Source organism: Microtus ochrogaster, unplaced genomic scaffold (assembly GCF_000317375.1).
Source record: "Microtus ochrogaster isolate Prairie Vole_2 unplaced genomic scaffold, MicOch1.0 UNK116, whole genome shotgun sequence".
NCBI lineage: Eukaryota > Metazoa > Chordata > Mammalia > Rodentia > Cricetidae > Microtus > Microtus ochrogaster.
This window is the reverse complement of record NW_004949214.1, coordinates 335,023-347,058: the sequence shown is the minus strand read 5'-3', so window position 1 is coordinate 347,058 and position 12,036 is coordinate 335,023. Positions and strand designations below refer to the sequence as shown.

The 12,036-nt window shown below is 41.7% G+C and overlaps 1 protein-coding gene across 1 annotated transcript in view; it reads right to left on the bottom strand.

The window, feature by feature from the left end:
- Positions 1–3,323: 3,323 nt before the first annotated feature.
- The window catches only part of Bhlhb9 (basic helix-loop-helix family member b9), a 79,252-nt gene continuing 70,539 nt past the window's right edge, over positions 3,324–12,036 (bottom strand). Inside the window, exons 4-6 of the mRNA XM_005371611.3 lie at positions 7,034–7,132; positions 5,946–6,024; positions 3,324–5,625 (exon numbers count right to left, since the gene is read on the bottom strand). Of these exons, the coding sequence (XP_005371668.1) occupies positions 3,735–5,342 (1,608 nt within the window). The 5' untranslated portion in view covers positions 5,343–5,625; positions 5,946–6,024; positions 7,034–7,132 and the 3' untranslated portion in view covers positions 3,324–3,734. The remainder of the gene's footprint in view (positions 5,626–5,945; positions 6,025–7,033; positions 7,133–12,036) is intronic.

Below are 12,036 nucleotides of genomic sequence, written 5' to 3'. Positions count from 1 at the left end.
AAAAAAAAAAAAAGAAATATAAGCTGGGTGGTGACAGCGCACACCTTTAATCCCAGCAATCAGCAGACAGAGACAGGCAGATTTCTGTGAGTTCCAGGCCAGCCTGGTCTACAAGAACTAGTTCCAGGACAGGCTCCAAAGCTACAGAGAAACCCTGCCTGGAAAAATCTAAATATATAAATAAAATGAATATTTTTTTTGGCTAGACAAAAATTTATTATATATACAGCAAATCCCAGTCGTAAAATCATTACTAATCAAATATTTATTTTACTATTAAAATAATTATTATTAATAAAACCTAAAAAAATCCATGCAGGTAGGAAGGAGACTTGTTGATAAACAGTGCTCCAGTGGGCGAGGGAGGAGCATGAGAGAACCGAGTGGGGTCAGAAAATGAGTGAAACTTAGTAGAAAAAAATTCAAGAAAGTGCCAAATAACAAAGAAATACTGCTTATCAAAACTTTTGTAAGAGAATAGACTTAGCACAGGCTATGTGAAAATATTTCCAACACATTTCTCTAGCAACATTCTGGTATTCATTATATTTTACAAAAACAAACCTAGAACCTCTTGCAAAACTGGGTGTAGTGGCCCATGCTTGTAAGGCCACTTGGGAACTGAAGCAGGAGGGTTGCTACAAGTTCGAAGTTATTCTAGACTCTAGTACCTTTTAACACTAACACGTTTTTAAACAATGGTTTTAAAAAGACACAAGATTTACAAATACTTAACTGAAGAAATACGGATGGCAAATATACATGAGAAATACCCAGCATCTTTAATTATTAGGCAAATTCATAAAGAAGTATTGGCAAGGGTGGAGAGGAATAACCTTGACATACTGTTTTTGCAGTGTAAACTGGTACCACTCTGGGGAAAGGAAAAGTTAGAACACACTGTATAACCCAATATCCATTCCCATGTCTTAAATCCAGATCCAATAAAAGTATATATCCAAAGAAACACTTGCACATCAATCTGATAGCAGCTTTATTTTCTGTAACTCAACTCAGAACCCAATGCCAATTGACAGCTGGCTGAATAAACCAACTATGGTAGACACAGTGGACTATTACTTGACGTTAAAATCTGATGGACTACTAAGACACACAACATGGATGAAACTAAAATAATTAAATTATGTTGAGTGACAATAAGCCAATACCCCCTCCCAATGAGGAAATGTTCCGTGATTTCTTTTATAGAGAATTAAGACTGTGTTGCTAGAAAGCAAGTCAGTAGTTCCCTCAGGATACGAATAAGGCATTACAATGAGGCATTTTGGTGATGGTTATGGTTCAATATATGTCAAAATGTATCAAATGGTACACTTTATGACGGTATGTGAAGTCTGAACCAAGATTTCCTACAGGTATAGGGAACCATTGGTTTATGTGAATGTTTATTTGCTTTTGAGCAAAGATTTAGATGGCTTGAGAAAAAGGGTGAGTTATACATGGCTTGCATTTCTCTGTATGACAAAACTTTTATAGTATAATGTAGGGAAAGGATTCAAGGCTGGGTCATGAAAATTGTGTACTTTAAATATTCAGTTTAATGTATGTGAATTACATTTCAATAAAGTTATCATAAAAGCATATGGTAGATTTATATACTAATTTGTAAAACTTATTAGTGGAAAAGGCAAATTGAATACTATACTCCAATTTTTGAAATGGATAAATTTGTACACTATGTAAAAATATGAATGGAAGAACACGCTTTATTTTGAAAAGAAAGACAAAATGATTTAATTATTGTGTAGGATATTAACATGGAAAAATGTTCATAATATAGTTGTATGGCAAGAAGTTACAAATAGTACTTAAAGTATGATTTATTTCTTGCCTGAAAATTTCCAAGCAGGTAACTTGATCCCATACATAAGACTTTTCCTCTATTATCTCAGACTAGGGTTTGCAATTCCTACTGTGAGTGTTGGAGAAACCAAGCCTGAGTCTCAAAGTGCTAAGAAGCTTTCTGGAAAATAGACTTCTAGAAAATACTACCTCGAAGATGAAACAGCAACCTCTCTCCTTGTTTTCCTCCCCTATATTGCTAAAGCTGCAGTTCTGGGTATAAATCTCTCTAAATTCCTCAATTTTAGGAAACTGAAATACAGAAAATGGGCATGCCTATCAGAAATTTCTAACCTTTTGTGTAATACATGAATAAATCACAACTCATTTAAAATTATGGCCATGACTTTGCAAGGAAAATAAAAGTAATTTGCTTTCTTAATGCATGCTATGAAACAGTGTATGTCAGTGGTTGTGAACCTGTGGATCATGACCCTCCTGGGGGCTGAATAGCCCTTTCACAGGGGTTGCATATCATATATTCTGCATATCAGATATTTACAGTGCGATTTCTAACAGTAGCAAAATAAGTTGTGAAGTGGCAACCAAATAATTTTATGGTTGGGGTCACCACAACATGAGAAACTGTTTTAAAGGGTCACAGCATTAGGATGATTGCAAAGTACTGGTGTAGAGAATGATTCTGGCTCTTTGAAAAAAGTACACACAGAAAGACAGGATCAAGCTTCACTTTCTTTACAACCCCTACATCTACCTCTTATTCACACAACAAAGTTTTGGATATCAATTTCCCACATACTGCCTGGTAAAGTACATATATCCACCTCAGGTTTTCCTCCTGACATCTAGCCAAGGATGGTCAAATGCCTAGTGGACGTGCACTTGGAGGAAGCTAAAACCTGTTAACCTGGTAGGGAACATTATTCATCACAAAAATCAAACTACTTCCAAACCCAAGCTTGTCTCTGTGCTGTGAAGGTGCTCACTTAAGAAGGGGAATGAGTGTTAAGGTAGTATATGTAGTAAGAAAATCACCTGTGCCACCTGCTAGCTGGGAGGAGCTCGAAAAAAAAGGATTTATTGGTTACAATTCTGACCAGGGAATGTTTAGGATGAGATTAACAAAAGTGTGAGTTAACTGACAGTATCGCCATAAAGGGAATAAACTTGTAAAATATTATGTCAATCTAAGCATCTGACAAGAGTAGACAACTTCCTTTTCATGCCTTTCTCCTTTTGCTTTGAGATGACTGACATAGATGAAACAGTCTAAGAATTTGAAATTTAAATATACTCTAGATTTTGTGTAATTCTGAGCCTCACTGTGTTCTGTAATGAGTGTCTGTCATAGTTGGAATAAGGGGTAATAGAAATCCCTCTTATATTTAATAGCCTGTATTAATCTGCTTCTTGTTCGTAACAGGAGGACACATTTGGAAATAGGTATTTTTATATATGTATGTATATATCATGTATACAAGCACACAAGGTAGGTACCATCAAGTATCTTTATTTTCATACACCTTATTTCTATAACTAGATTACAAGACCAGTAGTTTCTTTTTTGCTATCTAGAGCCACAAATAGATCTAAGCAGATATCAATCATCAAGACACTGTACTTCTGACAGCTGGATCACAATTTTAGCTGTCAGAAAATGTTAAAAATTTGCTAATCTAGGTAAGATAGAAATCAACAAACCTGCTTATCTCAATATTTAATATTCATTTGATATGCCAAAAATGTTTTAGATTTCAGCTAGAACCTGCCACAGGTAATAATTTGAAAAAAGATGTTAAGACAAAATGTGTAAGCAGTTATTACCAAAATAGTTTGCAAAACTCTTTGGGAATGTTTAGCCAATCAGAATTTGGACACTGTTCAGTGTTCTCTTTGGTTTCTGGGTCATTTTACATTCTTTCAATAATGCATTTAACTTCACGGAATATGGCAGTAAGAGTATTGTAACTCATGTGATCAGCTACTACAATTGAGCCCTTTCTAATATGCTCCTTTATGTTAATAAAGATGGCTACAGCACTAACAAGATTTGCTTTCGCCTCTTTTTGGTTAAAGATGAGTTTTAATGCTGCTAATGCCTTCATATTGATCATATCTCTGGCTGCCTTTGGATTTTCAGACATATTCAAAAATACTTTCAAAACAAGATTTCTAGTCTTACGATTTCCCTGGGACAGCAAATGGAAAAGTTCTGAAAAGTAACTCACGACAATGTAGTGATGGACAGACTCGGTAGTCAGCTGCCCTATTATCTTTAATCCAGACTGCTGACCAGGTGAGTTCAAGGGGAAAGACACAGTTTCTTTACACATATGCCTAACATGAAATTCCACTTTGTGTTGTCTGTCATTCCCAGAAGAATTCAGAGTAATAACAGTTTTATTTCTACTCTCAGGGGAAGAAAAACTGAGCAAGCTTTCAATAAGTGTCACCACACCCACTTCATTAATGAATTCCCGGGCAAACGGATGAACTTTATGTATGCCCATTGCTATTTGTGCTATTTTATGAATGAGGGGATCAGTAGTTGACTTGAGTATGTTAACAAGCTTTTCAAATTCTGGAGAATCTAAATAGCACTCCATTTTGCAAGCGCAAGCAAAGGGCTTGATGCCATTAGTTTCTCTGATCTTGATTTGCTGTTTAATTTCATCTAAGGTCTGGATGCAAGGATCAGAACCAAATGGATACTCAGGTATAGGCTGTAGACTTGATCGAGCATTCTTAGTGCAGGCTGTTGTTGAAGTTTCTTCTTCATTTGAGGCCAGAACAATATATGATGAGGGCCTTGCCTCAGAAGAATCCTTAGATATAAAACCTAACACTGCTGGAATTACAGCAGGAGCTTTAGGCCAAATGGTAACCTCAGACCAGTCCTTCGGCCTATTCTTTTCATTAATTTCATCCACTGGTTGAGGTTTAATTATTCTGAACACAGGCTTAGGATCAGGATCAAAACCAGTGTCATCTCCTTCCCAAAACCAGTTCCCAATAACATTCTCTTCCTCCTCCTCCTCTGGCCCTGACTTAGACCTGTGGCTGGTCCTAGGTGCAGGCTCTGACTCCTCTGGACGGCTCTGAGGAACATTGTAAGTTTTATTTTCACACCTAGCAACTGAATTAGTACTAAGCTCTTCTCCCTTCCAGAACAAGGAATTGAGACCAGAATCTTCCCCAGCCCAGAACCAGGTATCACTACTAGCCTTCTCTTTCCGTGTGGCTCTAGCAGCCTTGTTCTCAGACTTATGGCTGAAATCCGAGGAGCCTTTTCCTAGGCCCTTAGCCCCTTCTCTCATCTCAGTCTTGCTCTTAGACCCCGCCTTCATCTCGGCCACTGCATCTGCTTTTGCTCCTCCCTTAGCTTTTCCTTTGTCCCGGTTTTTGCCTGAAGCTCTGCCTGCATGACTAGCCTCCCTCTCTGCTATAGCTTTGGCTTGTGCACTTGCTTTTTTTTCTAGTTTAGCCTGTGCTTTAGCCTTATTCTTTGAGCCAGTCATGATTAAAACACAGCTATAGACACCTATCCAATTTTCACCTTAAGTCCTCTGCTTAGTCCAGGCTAGTATCTTTATCCTTTTTAACTTGGTCAGAGAGGAACTTAGCAGAGTCAAAGACAACTGTCTGTTCAGTAGTTACAAAATTCCCTTTTTTGACATACAGCCTCTATCAATAACAGGGACAGAGTAAAGACACTCAGGTTAGGGGGAAGATGATGATTTCCAAAGGCAGACCCGTTGAAAGCAATCTTCCGCCAATCCAAGGCTACCACTGGAGAGACACCTAAGGTGGGAAAAAGAAATAGACTTTGAGTGTCCTCAACTTTGGTTCTTTATACAGATCGCTGCACAGAGGACATGAATGGAGATTTGAACTGTGTGGCAGGAGATGTGGATTAGTAGAAAACTCTGCGATCTCATTGTATTTCTTTCATAGTTGCATCCAGCCCAAGTACTACCATTCTTTTGTCTCCATCAAACACAGCAGTGAGAGTATGTAAGACTGCTTAGAGTAGGAGAGGCTAGAGAGCACAGACCCTTGTGGTCCCATACTGGTGCATACCATCAGGAATTTCTACATCGTCAGAAAGGCCTCATACCAACCTGCCCTGATATGATGTGATGTTCCCTTCTTCCTCACTTCCACAGTTGCAAAGCTGTCCAACTGACTTCACAGGCAGATCTATAGAGAAAAATACGTGTGCGATTAGAATTCTGAGTATCCAACAGACTGACCTCAAATTGTATCGCCAGGTATTGTAACACTCCCCCATACCGTTCTCTCTTATGGATTCTCTCCCCAGTTTCTGACCCAGTATCTACTAACTACCTATTGACCCAAGCTTGGCTCACTGTCCTCCCACTAAGTAATGAATGAGGGCAGTGGCATTTGGAAAGTTAGAACCCAATGGGTCCAAGGTAAGATCTTGCCAACAGCCACCTCTACCACCGACTGACAAGTGTATTTCATGCTCACAATCATACTCACCTCAAAACCTAAGGAGGCTTTGTTCTCTCTTTTAACTTCTAAGTGAACAGCTACCCACAAGTCTCTACAGCAGTGGTTCTCAACCTTCCTAATGCTGCAACCCTTTAATACAGTTCATGTTGTGGTGACCCCCTACCATAAAATTATTTCTTTGCTTCTTCATAGCCATAATTTTGCTACTGTTATGAATCCTAATGTAAGTCTTTGATCTGTGGGATATTTGATATGTGACCCCTGTGGAAAGGGTCATTCAGCCCCCAAAGGGATCGCAACCCACAGTTTCAGAAACATTGCTCTACAAAAACCTAGGAAGAAAGAGGCTTATAGATGAAAAGGCAACATCAGAAACAACCAAATATTGCTAATGAGATTGAAAAGACAGAACACCCCTGACAAGGTTTATAGCACATGCTTTTGTATGCTCAAGGTTGCTAATGTCTCCTACATGTCAGCCCTTCCCCAATTATTCCCCAGGTGTGCTCAAGACCTGTGACCTTTCTGAATATACATCTTCCTAACCCTGACATCAGGAATTTTCGCATTCAGGGACCGAATTTCTTTCTTGAAGGAAAATACATGGTATAGAAAGAGAGAGTGGAATATATGCAGTCGTATTTGAGAAGAAGACAGGGAGGCTAACGAGTCCAATAATTTCAGGACCATATTTGAAATACCAGCCTCCCAACATATGACTAGATCTTACCTCATGTGCTACAGATGCCAGACTCATCACAAAGCAGGATCCTCGGGAGAAGTTATCCTTCCCACCAAAAAAGAATTCTCTAGCTGGAGAAGAGTCAACCTATAGAAACCAAAAGATAATGAGAAAAATATACAAAAAAGTATAATGACCATGGTATGAAATGATTTGGGGCAGAATTCCAGAACCCAAGTTCAAACACCCTCTTTTAGAGAGTCAGAAACCCAGTGAATGAACTCTATCAACTCTCATGTGTGACCAGAGGTCCCACCTTCAGAAACAGCACATTTTCTTGGATACGGCTTCTATACAAAAAATATGAGGGACTAGAAAAAGTAGCTGAAGATGATATACAGGGCCCCATAAACAGATACTTAAATCCTGTTGTGATTTCAAATATTTTAAATTGAACACCCATCTGCACAAAAACTTTTCCTTTCCTTTAACTCCCATTCAAACATACCAAAAATGGTCAAAGTAAAATAGAATGTTGAGAAAATAGATCCTGAATGTAAGATAGGATAAATATCATAATATTTATATAGCCAGGAGTTCTGCAATGTGACCAATTCTTTATTATGAACACTTGCTTACAATAAATTAAGCCCAAGATTCTACATATAGAAGGGAATGAAACAGTCACTCCTGTATTGAAGGCAGACGAACATTTCATTCTTATGTTCTGCTGCCTTCATTATTGCCACTCTAATTATATTTCCCCTTCCCCAGAATGCACCACTCCTACCACTCAGACTGGAGACTTTGTCACCAAGCAGGAGCCTGTGGGAAGTGACAGCACCCACGATGTAGGACACAAGGGCCTCTTTCTGGGATAAGGCTGTCACTTCCCACCACCCAGAGCTAAGCTATCCCCAGAGTTGGACACCTGCCCCCAACCCAAGGACAGTGACCTCCTTGGGGCACCACACTTCCCAGCTCCCTAGCCCGCCGCCATTTCTCCCACAGGCGCCTCCCCAACAACCCTCCCAGGGCCCAGACACCAAAAAGGGTGGGGAAAAGCCTGCTGCCTGGCCATCTGCTCCACAGGCCAACAGACCATCACAGCCAGCCGCTCCAGCAGCCCCCTTGGTCCTCAGCCCGAGGGGTTCCCGCTTCCTCCTCCCGCCTAGGATCTCTGGGAACCGTGCACCACTCCGGGGAGCCACCGAGACCCGCTCGCCCCCACTGCACTGTCAGGGCCAGGCGGTGGTCCGCAGAGCGCGGCCGCCCCGAGCCCTCGACACACCCCCACTTGCCTGGCCAGGCGCACGGCCCAGTTCTGCGGGCTTCCCCGCGTCCCCCGTCTGCTCGTCTGCTCTTAGCTGTGCTCTGTCCTCCGCAGCTCCTCTCTCTCTGGGCTCTCGTGGCGCTTTGCGTGCGAGTGGAATGGCAGAGACGCGTCCCGCCCCCACGCCTCTGCAGCAAACGGGCAGGGGCTGTTGCGCAGGATGCGGCAGGCTCAGCTCGCCTCGAGGGTGTCGGGAAGGGGGCGGAGGGATATGGCGCACGGGCTCGACGCCCCCGCCTGGGCCCACCGTAGTTCCGACTCCGAGAGGGCGGGGCAGCACGCAGCCCAGCTCCCCTGGGGAGGGGGTGGGTCGCACAGTGAGCTCCTGCAGCCCCCAGCTCACCCTAACCAGAGACCACCACCACTTTTCTGGTGCCACTCCAGGGTGGGGGATGCCTGAGAGCTAGGGTCTATGAGGGCTTTGGAGTGGGGGGCTATAGGAAAGGATGTCTGGAGTTGGGGAACAAGAGGGAGCAGCGGAGGGATACTGAGTGCTCCTGCACTCCAACAGGGAGCTGGACAGTTCCTGTCCCTCCCAGCACTCCACTTAGGCTGTGCTTCAGTTCCCCCTCCTTTTCAGAAGCTGGTGGAAAGGGTGGAGGACTTATAGTACAGCAGCTGGAGTGGGGTCAGGTAGCCTAGCAACAGACTGAAGAGAGGGCTCTTGGTGCCTCTTCCTTGTTTTTCTCTCAATGCTTTATGGAGTTCCTGGGGGGTGGGGAACTGAGATGAGCACCTTTTACAGGACTCATCACTGCCCCAAGCCAAAGCATACTTATGTCCCTGCGAAACCAACCAGGTGTCTGAGCCAAAAGTCATTTTACTTTTATTCTTACTTGGAATAAATAAAAACTTATTTGGTCAACATAAGACATAAAAAAAATCTGGGGATTGGTGGGAGTGATTAGGTGACAGGTCAATCTAAACTAAGGATGTATAAAGAAGCCTTAAGGAAAACTACCAGTGTGCAAGCAAATTTTAAAATATAATTTAAAAACAAAGGAGTTTGAACAGAGGTGCCCTGTATGGGTGGACACTGCTTCTGTTCTCAGAAGAATGAGTTATTAAATGAAATTCCCAGTGCCAAGCACTATGTGTTATTGATCAAAGAGACCCCAGAGCAGCGTTTCTCAACCTGTGGGTCAAACGACTCTTTCACAGGCATTATATATCTGATATCCTGAATATTAGATATTTACATTATACTTCATAACGATAGCAAAATTACAGTTATTAAGTAGCAATGAAATAATTTTATGGTTGGGAGTCACCACAGCATGAGGAACTGTATTAAAGGGCCACAGCATTAGAAAGGTTGAGAACCACTGCCCCAGAGGCACGTAAAACAACAGAAGCAATTGCTGTGTTCTTCACTGCATACCGTAACTAGCTATTAAAACTCTATTCCTAAGCCAGACAGTGGTGGCACACGCCTCTAATCCCAGCACTCGAGGGAGAGGCAGGGGGGATCTCTCTGAGTTTGAGGCTAGTCTGGTCTACAGAGTGAGTTCCAGGACAGCCAGGACTGTTTATACAGAGAAACCCTGCCTCGAAAAAACGTTTTATTTTTGTATTTCAAAAGAATCCAACATGTGATGTTTTTCTTTAAGGCGGTGATTGTGAAAGTTGGGCTTTCTTTATATTCCATTAGCAATGACTGTAATAGGAATTAGACATGACTAGTCCCTGATACATTTGTCACACTGACCTAATCAGATAAATCGATCTTGAACTGACCAGGAAACTCTCTCTGTTGGATGGATTTCAGAGTGTTAAAAGGTGCTATGCAGGCTGCTGGGGGAAAAAGACATCAATGGTCATATCCAGTGCTGAACCCTACATGCTACAATACTGTAGGCAATACTACCAGGCAAGGTGCAATAGTGGCAGGACAGTTAGTTATAGGGCTAACTGAGTGATTTCTGATTGCATTCATGGTTTACTCCACAGGAGGGATTTCTTGCTCGGGACTGTGAACTTAATGAAAATCCATGTCAAGGAGGTCACAGATTCTAGGATAGAACCTGATATTGTTATGTTAATAAATGGTTATGGAGTCAAACTGCCCTCTACATATTTATGTTTGTACCTGTAGATTCATGCTGTTCATAATCTTGGTTCAGAGAAGCTTCATTTGGAAATGAGCAGTGGTTAATGCAGAGAGATTCATTAAGTGTAAGTGTTCAACCCTAAATGGGTAGCTATATCAATCCTCCCCCAACAGAAGGCTAAGGGTGCATTGCAGAAGAGAGGCCAAAAACAATGTATGAGGTGGAGGGAGGGAAGGAATACTGTGAAATGCTGTCAGTCTTCTGGATGTGACATGGACTCAAGGACACAGCACCTCTGGTTTCTGCACAATAGCTGTACATGACCAAGACAGTTAAAATTCAGTAGAAAACCAAGACTGCCCACACCATCCCCATACACTCAGGCCTAATCCTTGATGCACAGGTCATACACCTACTCTGCCTGATGAGCTTTCCAGAACCTCTTCCTCCAGCGCCATTCCCACACTCTCAGGCTTAGCTCCAACTCTGCAACTTTTGCACTAGTATTTCCTGTTGAGTTCTCCAAGAATGAACCCCTTCCTGAGCTATCTGCTTTCCTGAGCCTGGCTGCAGCCCGAGATATGGAGTTCCTGCACCTGCCTTGCTTGGTGACCTCCTCAGTACCTCAGCTGCCAGTGTCGCCCCATCATCTCAGGCCTAGCTACAGGTATGCAGCTCCTGCACCAGTCCAGTCTCAGCTAAGCTAGAACCTGATACCAGACATGCACACAACCAATGAATCAAGTCCACATACCCACGCACATCGCAAAAACATGAACCATATGAAAGGCCAAGACTATATTGCTCCTCTCCTTCCCCTCTGTAAGCTACTAGTCTTATAGAAATGTAAATGTACTCCACTGAGAATCACCCCCAAGAAACACCAGGACACATAATTTAAAAGAACAATCATAAATGTCATCAAAAATTCAAGAAATTTAAAAGAAGACATTAATAAAAGCCCCAATGAATATATAGAGTACAGGAATAAATGCTTAAATGATGTCTAAAAATATAAACATACAGCTGAATGTACTGATGAAGAAACTCCAGGATTTAAAAACTGAATTCATTAAAGAAATAGAAGCTGAAATTAAGATTGACTTGAAAAACTCAATAACCGAATTACAAAACACAGGGGGAAAACCTTACAAACATAATTGATCAAGTAGAAGATAGAATATCAAAATGACTCTGAGAGTCGAACTTATACCTGTCAAAATGACTAAGATCAAAGCCACAAGTGACAGCTCATGCTGACAAGGATGTGGAGCAAGGGGAACACTCCTCCAGTGCTGACGGGAGAACCAATTTGTACAGCCACTACGGGAATCAATATCAACTTTCCTCAGAAAATTGAGAGTCAAACTACCTCAAGACTCAGCTATACCACTCCTGAGCATATACCCAAAAGACATCCCATCCTGCAATAAGGACACATGTTCAACTATGTCCACAGCAACTTTATTCATGATAGCCAGAAACTGGAAGCAACCTACATGTCCTTCAACTGAAGAATGGATAAATAAATTGTTGAAGGGGAGACTGTAGTTACACAATGAAGTATTACTCAGTTGTTAAAAATGACATGAAATTTCAGGCAAATGGATGGAACTAGAAAAACATCATGCAGAAAGACAAGCATGGTATGTTCTCACTTATAAATG